The sequence below is a fragment of the Pyrgilauda ruficollis genome, unplaced genomic scaffold (genome assembly GCF_017590135.1).
Source record: "Pyrgilauda ruficollis isolate IOZ18807 unplaced genomic scaffold, ASM1759013v1 scaffold59, whole genome shotgun sequence".
Taxonomy (NCBI): domain Eukaryota; kingdom Metazoa; phylum Chordata; class Aves; order Passeriformes; family Passeridae; genus Pyrgilauda; species Pyrgilauda ruficollis.
Window position 1 is genome coordinate 2,453,343 of NW_024527599.1, and position 13,085 is coordinate 2,466,427.

Here is a 13,085-nt window from a genome sequence, read left to right on the forward strand (position 1 = left end):
CCTCTGCATGCACACCCCAGTCCTGTTGAGCTGTGCCTGCTGTTAACAGCCCTGTCAGCACCTGCTGCTTCCCAGTGCTGTCCCTTTCCAGCAGCACGTCCTCACAGGGAAGTGTTGAAACAGGGATGACAGGAAGCACTCCCTGCTCACCCAACAGCACAGGGACACAGCCCACAGGGCCAGGGGTGCTGCTGGTGCTGGGGTTTTGTTCTTATGGTTTGGGGATTTGGTGGTGGTGGTCTTCATTGGGGAGTTTGTTTTCGCTCTAACTGGTAAAGGGAATTCATCTTGGTTCATTCTGCTGTAAAACAGAGCTCAAAGTTTTAACACTAAAACCACCAGAGTTTGATTTCCTCCAGTGGTCCTAAGCTCCAGAATTCACTCCAACTTAAAACAGTATCCAAAGTGACCAATTCCTTTATCCCAATGGAAACAAGCAGCAGAGCAGAATGTTTTACAAGCTGGGGCTTGCAACATCAGCTCTTCTAAGTAAAAACAGGAGCAGAAACGAGAGAAGAAATTTTAACAGGATCTCTGAGACCATCCATATTTTCTTCAAATAATGAAGAAATCAAATACTGAAGTGAAAAAGTTATTTCTTTTTTGGTGGGGAGGGAAGAGGAGTGGGGAAAGAAGGGACTTAAGTCCCTAATTGGCATAATTTGGCTGCAGATTAATTTTATAGTATAAAAATAACTATCATCGCTGTCAGCTAAATCAGATTTAAAATGAGAAAAAGCTGGAAAGTCTTGCTACAGATCTGACTGTGCTTTGTCCTCCCATTTCACAAGGATTAACTTCTTGTACCCAGAGCTGTGCTCACACCCTCAGCATTACTGCTCCTTCTACAGAGAAACTCCTGCCTTTGGCCTTCCTGTTCCCTCTCCTCGTGTTGTTACCCCAGGATCAAGCACCACTTACTCTGTAACTGATGTTACATTTTCCTGTCCAGCAGGTATTACTGGATCATCTCTCAACTTATCATTTGGAAGCTGGGGCGGTAAGAACTCCACATCCTTTTTCTTTGGAACTTTATAATACTTCCAAGTCGTGTCAGCTTCGTCCTCCTCCAAATTGACGGCGGTGCCGACGTACACGGTGGGCTCTATCACCTCGGGGAACGCGGCTGGGAAAGGCTGCGACAAGCCATCGAGCCTGTCTTCCATTGCTTTAGCGGGCACCAAGGGGTCTGGCGTTGGCATCTGATAGAAATGTTGACTCTGGGGCGTGGAGGGAGCTTTGGGCACCCCCTCGTCGGCGCCGTCGCAGGGGTGGGGGCTGAGCGGCGGCGGCTGCGGCGAGTTCGCCAGCTCGGCCCCGTGCAGCTGCGGGGGCTTCGCTCCGTCGGCAGTTCGGATGTTGGCAAACCTCACTTGGCTGTCTGGTGCAGCCATCACAAGCCTCTGACTCGCTGAATCTGCCTCCATGGCAACATCATCACTGATAGATACACGATGATGAAAAGGAGTCAAAGGGCGTTTCTGTGGCTTATCCCCTTTGTCTTGCTTCTCATTTGTCTTGTGCTTCGGAGCCGCCGGCTGCTGGGGGCCCACAGGTGGGGCCTGCCCCTGTTGACCTGAATTTCTTGGTTTGAGATTTTTGTGCCTGCAGAATTAATACAGGGGAAAAGACTCCGCATTAATCTTTCAAATATGTCTATGGTGTTCTTTTTCACTAGATAAGAACCTGCTTCTAGGCCATTAAACAGCCCGTGAGAGACGTCTGAAACTGTTCTGAAGTGAAGCTGCTCCTTCTTTCTGATCAGAATTTGAGTGACTTGAGCAGCACTGTACGATTTCAGAATACCATTTTAAAAATTGTTACATCTGTCCTATGAGCCAAACACACAAATAATCCTCAGAATTAAGACAGTATTTTATAACTGCTTTAGCAGAAATAGATTGTCACATGAATACCTCATCATTTTTAACTTGTGCCAGCACTGATGAATCAGTAGAACAACGTAAGAATTAGTGAATGGCTTCTGGAATTCAAACACTGATACCAGCCAAGAGAGCTGCCCAAGCCTCACTGGGTTAAGGACTGCAAAATTAACACCAAGAAGCCAAGCTCACTCCTACAAAAGCTATTTCCAAGCTATTACAAGGCTTTTGTAGCTGCTTACTTACAAATTTAGCAAGTGTGGGAAAAAGAAAAATGCAGAGTCTCAACTGCATTAATACAGCTGGTTCTGTTCAGTGTAAATGCACTTCAGCTTAAACATTTCATCTGCAAGTTCAAGATGCCAACTGTCAGGATCATCTGACAGAATGAGGCCCATGAAATACTGAAGTGTAGAATGAAATGTTTATGATTAAGCCATTGAACTGCAGGTACATGCTCAGTGCCTGGGAGTTCTTTGCCACTCTTCCATTAGCAAAGTTAAGAAGCACTTGTATTGAAAAAACAGGATTAGGCAGGGATAAAAGGTAAGAGGTATCAAAATCTATTTTTACTTTAAACTCTTACACACATCCACATGTTTTTCTCCACTTAGAATTCAAAACACGTGGAATAATAAGGGGGTTTAGGTCTTTGCAATTTCTCTTTAGGCAATTGCATATTTCTAATACACACCTCATAGTTAATTGATTGGTTTGCTCTTAACTAGTGCTATCATAGCTAAATTCTCCTTGAAAAGAACATTTAATCCTCCTCCACACCCCAGCTCTTCTCAGGACACAAGTATTTCCACAGAACTTTAACCAACCATTTCAATAAGAGAGTTAAAAAATGCATTTCTCTCAAAATGCTACATCCTCCAGACAGTAATTTTTTCCTAAGATACCAATATTCCCTGCAAGGTAATCAGTGTAACATTTAAATCAGAGAAAGTGTTTAAACCTATTGCAACACTTCAGTCACCTAAAGATTAATATTCTGCCATAAGTACAGAAATTGAGAATTCAATGAAATTAATGTTTCCATTTATTTTAAATACCTGTATTAACAGTCTGTGGTACTGCAGCCTCAAAAAAGGCTGTATTATATATACATATATATAATACATACATTTAATATATTATTAAATATAATATATATTTTTTTGATCTCAGACATTTTGCCCTCTGTTTTGATCCCTTTTTTCCCCAGCTAATATAAAAAACACACACTGGCCTCCACTCCCAGAGGAGCAGTTTTCCACACAGCCACCCATGGAATGCCACCCTTCCCAGAGAGCAGGTCTGGAGGTTTATTCCTATTCACCAAGCTCCTAATTAACAGTTTCTCCCTTCAAAGCTAATTCCACAGCCCTCTAGAAGAGGTTCTTGAATCCTAAATCAAGAGCATTCCCCTCCCAATCCCTGAGAAAGCTGCCCATGAGGTGGTGAGTGCCCATATCCAGGAACTCCAGCCCAGGGCTCGGGAACTGTCCCTGCCCTGGCAGCAGGGCCCCTCAGCCAATTCACTCCACTCCAACCTCTGCAGTAACTCCTTGGGCAGAATTTCAAGACCTCCAATGACATTTAAGAGAGGAGATAGAAATTTTGTTCCAGCTTTCCTCCAAGCAGCTACTGCTTAATTACTCCTGCAGGAGAGATCAGGAGCCTCTCCTGAGCACTTGAGCCCCAGCGAACATCGCTGGGCTGTGCCTCTGCCAAGTGCTGTACCTTGAACAATTGCAATTTGTCCTCTGCGTGGCTTCAACAAAATCCCAGGATGCCACCTTGTCAGCTGTCTCCTCCTCACACAAGCCATTTGATGTAGCAGAATACTTCCTCCTAGGATTCAATACCAGGAGAGTTATTTGGGAGCAACAGATGTTCTTCTCTTATCTTCTGGCAAAGCTCAAGAGCAGTTTGGTGACAAGGGATTCAGCAAAGAAAGGATAAATAGCCTTTTCCTGACATATTACACTGAGAATTAAGTAAATCATTCCTAAATAGTTAGGGAAAAAATGAACTTCTTTAGAAATGGTTTATTAGAAGAGTAAAGTACATTCCACCAGCAGTCACAGCACCCTTAACAGAACCAATTGCTACAAGGAACACACAAAATATTGGTATTTTTGGCTTCAGAGGGTAAGTACATACTTGTTCTGTGCTCTGTTCATGTTGCACTCTTGCCAGACTCTGTCCACCACTTGGTTGGCCAGTTTTCTGGGGATTTTGCCACCGTGATGGCTGGTACTGTCTGAGATAAATCCGTCCGAAACCGAGGAAAACTTCACCCATTTCTGGGCAGATTGAGCATCAACTGAAAAGCAGCACCAGAGGAAACAGATTCAGGCAGTGAGACAATGCAGTGTCTATCACTCCAGTTCAATCACAAGAGAAGTGATTTCTTGACTCAGTGTTAGGAAATAAAAACACACAGAAAATTTAGGAATAGTAGCAGACTATTATAGGAGATTTTAAAAAGCACCACATATGTTTATGTTGTAAGTGGGCTGGGTATTCTTTATCTTTGATGAAAGTGACCTGAAATAGAAAACAACTTGAGCAAAGTTATGATTTTAAAAAAGGGTCAAGCTTGGGTAACAGAAGATCATGGAAGGGAAAAAAAAATAAAACCTCTTCTGCACAATAAAACTTATGTAAATGTCACCTGAAACTGTCAGTGAGTCTCACCTGCTGTGACCTAAATCAGCTCCCCATAAGCCCTGCTCACACCCAGGGCAGAGGGCACACAGCCTTACTGGAAACTTAACTACAGCCAATCTTCCTGGACTGGGAGAAAACATCACCTTTCACTAATGACTGAGGGCACAGCAAGGGTTATGGAGCTGTGTCAGAACACAGGCACGCCCACAGAGGGGAAAAAACCCCAAAAACTTCCCCAGAGCAATCCAAAGTACTGGTAACAACCCCAAGTACAACAGCAGCTCTAGTTTCAGCAGCTTACAGAAGAGTTTGAGTTCATTTTGCCCACAGCTGGTGACATCAGTTTTACTACAACAAACTTAGGTCTACAGAAATGTGATTTTTCCTACCAAGCCAGCTGCACACAGAGCACCTGAACCCCTCCAAACACTGCTGTGTTACAAGAAGCCATGGAAACAATTCCCTCATGCAGAAGCCAAATCCTTCCCACCTGTCTGAACTTCCTCTGGGGACGTGGGTGGCGTCAGGGTGACCGAGGACATGGCAGGGTCTCTGGTGGAAGCAGGCACTTGGTGGACCCCCAGGCAGGCAGTGGAGCAGTGGGGAGCCCCCACGGAGCTGGGGGCAGGGATGTCTGTCTGAGGGACCAGCACGAAGCACGCCGGGTACACCATCCTCACGCCAGCTGCAAGAGAGGGCAGTGCCCGCCTGGTTACACTCACAGTCAAGAATTCATCATTTCAGCAGGCACTCCTGAGCTGACAGACCCTCTTGTACCTACTGAAGCATCTCCTTGGACAAAAACCATCTGTTGTCACCTTCATTGTTACTTGATGTGCTTTATACAGAAGATTTGGGTGAATGAATAAAAAGGGCTTTGTATAGGCAGAGACATCCACATGCTGCTACCTGCTTCTGTCATTTTGTTTTATAAAGGCTGCAAAAATCCTTTTAAGCATCGTGTAGCACTGCCACCATCCCCAGCAGCACGAGGGTCTCCAGCCATCACTGCACTGTGAGCTCCTCACAGAGAAGGGATTGCATTTGTTGGCAAATCAAAGGTCACCAGCCCACAGCAGAACAATCCACTGCATCCAGGGGCTGGGATTTTGGGAAAAACAGCAGATAAAGGCAGTGCCTGAGTACAGCAGGTTCTCCAGGACTGTGGTTTTGAAGACATCCCTAAAAGGCAAGTCTGCTCTGCTTGAATTTGTACAGACTCTGAAACAGCACAACCTGCATTTGATTCAGCTCAGATGTCAACAGTGATCATCCAGGGCTTTTTTTACTCTCTTAAATTTTTTTTTTTAATCTTCCCTCTCAGGGCACATAAGAACAAGACCTCCTACTAATGGGTCTGCAAAATCCACTTTGAGCAGCAACCCATCACAGGCAGTCCTGAGCATCAAACAGGAAACCCAAACCCAACAACCATTGCTGCAAAGGAATCAAATGGGGTCATTTCTGCATTCAGAATTTTGCAGGTTTATCCAGCCAGTTTATTTCAGTAATTAAAGGCAATCAAGCTCACCAACAAGGACTTCAACAGCAGCTAAAGAATCATCCTCCCAATCCATTTCTTCTTGTTTCTCCTCAGATCCCTCCTTCAAGTTGGATGTGACAGGGTAGAATTGCTTCCACTCCCCAATCAGCTTTTTTGTGGATGAATCAGAAAGCTTGAAGGACTGCCCTGTGAGTGTGCCATTCAACCCAAAGGGGCTCAGGATAACTAAAAGAGAAATAAAAATCCATTGGAGATGATATTCACCCCAAATTCCCTCTTCCCCTCTGCAACAGCAGCACTCTTATTTCAGCCACACCAAATAAACAACTTACCATTGGTAAGTCAAAATGCAGCCTAATCATCATTTACACTACCCAAGCTTTTGGCAATAGGTTCTCATTGTTAAATGTATAGGTACTGTAAGAATTGAGGAACCACAATAACAACTACAAATTAATCCATTCAAACAAGCAACAGACAAGTTTTCATCTAGGCTTGCAAGGAGTCTCAGATACAGGTGGGACAAAGAAACACATCCAGATCCTGGCAGAGTTTAGGGGTTTCCTCATCCTTTCATTCAGCTGGTTACAACAACAGGGAATACAGAGGGAATCATCTGGTTCATGTTTAGTCTTGTCCATAGTAGGGAAGCACAGCTGCTGTTAAGTTGCATTCAGAAAAAAAAAATAGCAATTTTGGACACTGAGCACTACTGAAGGTGTGTGGCCATGCAGGAGAGGGATCACACAGCCCCACTGACCAGACTCAGGCCCCAGCACTCCTCTGTCTTCCAGAGCACAACCTGCATCTGCTGGGGAAACCACAGGGATTTACAGGCAAGGAAGAGCCAAGTGAAAAGGGTGGGAATGGGTTAAACACACTGAGCCAGAAATGGATTTCTCAGAGAGGGTTGGTGAAGGTATCTGGGGGTTATAAAGTTGAAACAACAAAATATTTAAGTCACCAAAATGACTTGGAAAGGGTGTCATGAGGACAAATGATTCAATTACATGCCAAGAGATGAATATGCAAATGCTCCACCTGCAGCAGGACACAGCACCTGGCTGTGAGCACAGGGCACAGCTGGGCACAGCTGGGCACAGCTGGGCAGCTCTGCCCCCACTGCCAGCCTGGCCCAAGCCCTCAGGGAGCACCCAGAGATGAATGCAGGTGTCTCAGGCAGCAATCCCACCTTGGAAGGGGCTGTTGGACTGCTGGGCCAGGGTGAGGTGCTCCTCACTGAGCAGGTACACGGGCTGGTGCTGGCTGATCTCCACGCTGGTGCACACGTTGCTGTCCCCATGCAGGAAGAAGGTGAAGGAGCAGGACAAGTGTTCACTGCAAAGGCAACAGCAGAAAATAAGGCTGAAGTACAGAATTTTTATAAGTTCGTGTCTTTTTCAGTAGTTTTCAGGCATTTCCTCACAATATATTCATTAATGGAAGTAACCAAAACACCCTTCTATAAATAGCAAGAAAATGCTGAATATATGTTCCCATTACAAACCCAAAGAAAAACCAGTTAGAAAACAACAGTTTTCGATTTCTTCAGTCTGACACTTTATATTTTGCTGTCTTGAGGAAATTTAAACCATAATTTTTTACAAGACAAAAACCTGTAATTTAATATTTTTATACCTTATGCATTTATTTAAAATCTCTAGAAATATTTCTGAACATATTTTATTTTTAATGAGATCATATCTAGGTTGTCCTGTCACAGTTTCACTAAGTAGAATTTAATATCAGCCAACAAGTCACTTATTTAAGAGCAAGAAGAATAGCAACAGCTTTGAGAAGTGGTTTTGTTTTGTTATTTAAATTGAATCTTATCTTCATGCTCTTGAAGCCAATCAAGTAAGTAAAAATGAAATCCCATACCTACACACAAAAGGGAAGATACAATCAATTAAAAAAACCGAGGCTCAAGACATTCTTAATTAAAGTCATTAAGACAAGTGTCAATGTTTAATAGCAGATGCTTCATTGACAGCTTCTCTCATGGTCCAGAGTTTTAAGAGGAAAAAAATCCCAACAGGCTTGAACAGCACAAAACTCCCCAACAATGAACATTTCTCCTTCCTACACCTCTGATTTAAATGCTGTTTCCCAGTGCACAGTTATTAGTGAGCAACTACACAAAATCTTTCCCTCCACAAGATCACTCTGCAGAGAATTTCTCATTTTTGGGGCCCTGCTCTGTGTTGTTGTCACAAAAATACAGCTGACCCCTGCAAGGACAACCAGGAAAACATTTCATGTTGCTTCCACACCAACTCCATGGCTTATATGAAATATATTTCATCAATTTTAATTAAAGGGCAGCAAGAAAAGAAGGCAAAGATCCCTGCTAGAAGTGGCACATCCTCATACCAAACTGGAAAACTCCTTTTTTTTCCCCCTTTTTAAAGAAGGTGTACAGGCACAACATTCCTCAGTTATAGTGGCTACAAGTTACCCAAGTGTCTGCCAGACTGATGCACTCCAGCAGGAAAAGAGCAGATGTTTAAAAGCAGGAGATGCTGCTCATCTGGACATTAAATTAGGTCCAACATCACGGCCAGAGAAGGACCAAGGTCAAGGAGAACCTGAGAAGAACTTTATAAAGTGCTGGTGAGAAAATAAATCTTCCTTTGTAAGGAGGGAGCAGCAAAATCCTGCTCAGTCTCAGGGAAAAGGGATCAAGCCACAGCAAACACTGATTTTAGTCAGACAGAACAGCAGATACTGGAGAGGATTTTTGCATAATCCAATGGAAAAGACACTCCATGAACTCCTGCAGCCTGAAAATGCATGCACCATCACTGTGTCCCAAAACCACAACGTGATCCCAGCAGCCAGTGCCCAGGATGGCATGGAGGCTCTGGGACATTCCTGTCCCTTAGGCTAAATGCCAGTTTGGCATTCCTGGGACAGGCACAAACAGCTCCAGGGCAGGGAGAACCCACAGGCACCAGAGCAAGCCCATTAAATCACAGCTGCACAGGTACTGGGAACATTTCCAGTGCCATTTCCAAGATGTTTCTTTCCCAGGGGGAAACGGTGGGATGGGGAACAGCAAGGGGAAAGAAAAGTTTCTGGAATTGGCACAGTCCATTCAATCCATGGAAATGGATATGGGTGGGTTCACCCTCAGCCCCAAGCCTCAGAGTCAGGGAGCAGAAAAGTGGAACAGTGACCAAAACAAAGCACATTTAAAACTGAGGACCAAAACCATCCAGAAAGGATGGGAGAACCCTCAGAGTGCCCGTGGAGGAGCAGGAAGAACAGCACATTTTTATTCCAGCACCTTAAAGCAGGAGTTGCAGTGACCCCACTGAGTAGCTGCTCTGAGAGGGGAGAATGTACTCCATTCTCCAGCTTTGCTCATCTGCTGCTCAGGTTTAATTGTGTTTAGGGGCAAAAAAGGCAAGATCTGGATGAATTATAAATTGCTTCCTAACAGCTGAAACCCACACTGCTCAGGAATGCCAGGAAAGTCACATTTAAAAATGCAGTGAGGATGGAGCTGAGCATCTTCAAGTGTAACACAAGTCATGTGGCCAGGACACACCACTGAATTCCAGTATGGAAATCTGATTAAACTGTAATCCTTATGCAAATGGTGGAAGACTGATTTTCCAACTGAATTTTATTTTCCAAACCATACTGGATGTTTTAGGGTGAAGGAGGTTGGCAGTGCCTTGGTTCCCTGCGACAGACATGATTCAGAAGCTCAGTATCAGCAAGATAAAACTTAAAAATAAAAGCACATATTCCCTATATACACTTTAAATGCAATTAAGCTTCACCTCTTGTAAACACCCCATTGTTAGCCAGATAAAGGGCAAACAATCAAGGCATAATCTGATGGAATTCAGATAAACCAAGACAAAGGGAGGCATCAGCATGATAACAGAAGCATTTCAATTCATCACACTGCAAAACCAGTCCTAAGGAGGAGCAAGGAAAACTCAAGGTCACCATGCAAAAGCCAAACCCAAAAATACAAACAAGAAAAAAAAAAGAGCCCAAATCAGATCTCTTTTCTCCCCCAACTCAGCAGGGGAGAGATTTCCAACAAAATAATGCAGGGAGTGAGCACCCAGTGCTGCCACTGCCATTGTTCCAGCTCTGCCTCCATGGCATGGAGAGAGGATCCACTGCCACAATTCACCCTTCTGGGAGGGCAGAATTTCTATTTGGAAAACCCAAATATCGCCCAATTTCCACTAATCCTGGCTATAAATATAAGTGTGAAACAGCAGCACAATGCACAGCACCGGAGGGTTTCTCTTAGAGGTGCAGCAGAGTTCTGGCCAGGAGGATAATATGTTTCACAGGAGAAATACACAGTAAAAAAAGGAGTCTGGAAACTCGGGATAAGGAAACAGATCCCACCCGGGACACAAAGTATCCCCTGGAAGCACCAGTGTGCTTTAAACAAAGCTTAACCTGAAAGGCAAAATTAACACTTCATGGACTCAAACGCAGTTTGTTTCTTCTGAACCACTCTGCTCAGAAACTGCTTCCCCACATTTCAATTATTTCAGGTTACAGAACTTAAGAAACAGCAATGCATGTGGAAATAATCACAAGAAATACAAATAAAGAATCCTAATTAAAACAGGGAAGAAAAAAAAAAAAAAAAAAAAAAAAAAAAAAAAGGGAAAAAAAAAAAAAAAAAAAAAAAAAAACAAACCCAAAACCACAGGGAATCTCTTTGGAGGGAGTGGAGAAGAGGAGGAAGGAACATGAAGAACCAGAGCTCTGCAGTACTGGATGCCCCCACACAAATTATTGTATGGGCTTAGCAAGAAATTCTACAAACATGCAGGCTTTTTATTATTGTTTTGTTTAAATTAATACATTTGAACATCCTCCAGTTCTTTCAGTTTCTAGAGCCTGGCTGCCAATGCAGAACCTCAGTTTGAGAGGAATATTCCAAACTTTACCATAATCTAATTTTTTAAAAAAGGTGTGTGTGTGTAATATATATTTTTTTTTTTTTTCCCCCACCATTTCTCTAAGTCCTCCTCTAATCATCTCAACAACTCACCTCACAGCCAAAAATCCTAATCAAGCAAAAAATCTGCCACGTATCACTTTGGGGTAAATAGGCAAATTATCTTTACAATTCAGTCAAGGACACAGTAACAGAATCAGGCTGGTGGTTTCCTGCCTGCTAACGGAGAGTTCATCCTATTTTTATTTGCAGACTATTTTAGGTAGCTCAGAAGATCACTGGTAATTTGTGCAGAGCATCTCACCACTGAAATATGAAAAAAAATCCCTACACCTCAACACTTTGAAATTTTATTCTGCATGAAAAGAGAATCAGTGATGTCCTTAAGGTCAGATATAGAATAAAAATATCTGATGCTAAAGTCAGCATTGATAACCCCTCTTTTCAGTACTTTTACCACTACCATCATTTATTGTTGAATATACTTTTATTTAGAAAGTTCTGAAAACAAAATCCTAAAAAAACCTTTTTGTCTTATTCTGAACATCAAGTTGTTCCATTAATATTTCTAATTAATCTCATTAAAGTCCTAATCACAGAATTTAGGTATCAATAATCCAGTTCCCAACTGATTTCTGAGTAGAGATATGAAGTGCCATCAGAACAAGGATTCTTTATGACTTTTGATCTGAACATACCAGAATTCAATTAGATTGAGGTCCAATCCTGAAAGCAACTTTAAAAACAAATAAAAATAAAATAAGAAAGGAACTCCTTGGGAATAATGCTATTTGAAGCAACCTTCAGTCCTCATCTAAACTCCATTAAAATACATTTGTGTAAAACCATTTGATTCCCCATGCTCCCTCTTCACTCTAATCACACAAAACAAAAATGATGTTGTTTCAGAGACAAAGGATTCTGATTTTATGGGGGAAAAAAACAGAAGCTGCTGTGGATAAATCCAATACAATTTCTACTTCTACCTTTTTAAGAATAACTGAAGGGTAGGAGGGGAAACCACACTAAAATCCACATCTACAGGAGGTTTCCATTAGCAAATCTGAAAATATCTTCTTGATAAAAAGGTAATTAGGTCTGGTTTTATCTCCACATTAGGACTTCTGTAGAGCTTTAGATCTTCAAAGTGCTTCCCAAACATTGGCTGCATTAGGACCCCACTAATCCACACTCAGATCACCTCCCCATGACAGCACCAGCACAAGGAAGGCTCCAACTAAAAGCACATTTTAATAGTAAATAAAAAACGAAAAAACATCCAAATGTTTTCAGCTGAAAGAGAAAATGTTTGTTTTATGTAATTACTATCTCCTGTTTTCCTAGCTTGTCTTTGTGAATTACTTCTGAGTTGAAGTGGGAGCACCTTATGCTGCCAAGGCACTGCTAACCCAACCAAAATATTTACAGAATCCTCACCAAGTGCAGCCTGTGCCCCTCCCTGCCCAGGAACACACACTGCAGAGAGATGGAAATGTCCTTCTGCCCCAGCCTGCTGCTGAGCCCACCACTGCTGAGCCCCCCACTGCTGAATCCACCACTGCTGAGCCCCCCACTGCTGAATCCATCACTGCTGAACCCACCACTGCTGAGCCCACCCCACTGCTGAGTCCATCACAGCCCTCTCCACTGAGCCCACCACTGCTGAGCCCCCCACTGCTGAATCCATCACTGCTGAGCCCACCACTGCTGAGCCACCACTGCTGAATCCATCACTGCTGAATCCACCACTGCTGAGCCCACCACTGCTGAATCCACCACTGCTGAGCCCACCACTGCTGAGCCCACCCCACTGCTGAGCCCACCCCACTGCTGAGCCCATCACAGCCCTCCCCACTGAGCCCACCACTGCTGAATCCACCACTGCTGAGCCCATCACTGCTGAGCCCATCACTGCTGAGTCCATCACAGCCCTCCCCACTGAGCCCACCACTGCTGAATCCACCACTGCTGAGCCCATCACTGAGCCCCCCACTGCTGAGCCCATCACTGCCCTCCCAGCAGGGAGAACACACCTGCCTTAGCAGCACAAACACATCAGCTGAGCTAAGGCCCTAATGAATTAATTGCCTTG

The 13,085-nt window shown here is 43.6% G+C and overlaps 1 protein-coding gene across 3 annotated transcripts in view; it reads right to left on the minus strand.

Moving 5' to 3' along the window:
• The window catches only part of MED13 (mediator complex subunit 13), a 52,242-nt gene that overhangs the window by 18,151 nt on the left and 21,006 nt on the right, over window positions 1-13,085 (minus strand). Inside the window, exons 4-10 of one of the 3 annotated variants that reach the window (XM_041482400.1) lie at window positions 7,241-7,386; window positions 6,809-6,856; window positions 6,076-6,273; window positions 5,035-5,229; window positions 4,035-4,197; window positions 3,612-3,722; window positions 922-1,605 (exon numbers count right to left, since the gene is read on the minus strand). In XM_041482400.1, coding sequence (XP_041338334.1) covers window positions 922-1,605; window positions 3,612-3,722; window positions 4,035-4,197; window positions 5,035-5,229; window positions 6,076-6,273; window positions 6,809-6,856; window positions 7,241-7,386 — 1,545 coding nt within the window. Of the gene's footprint in view, window positions 1-921; window positions 1,606-3,611; window positions 3,723-4,034; window positions 4,198-5,034; window positions 5,230-6,075; window positions 6,274-6,808; window positions 6,860-7,240; window positions 7,387-13,085 lie in introns of all 3 variants that reach the window. The other 2 variants (XM_041482399.1, XM_041482401.1) reach the window with 2 other exon arrangements.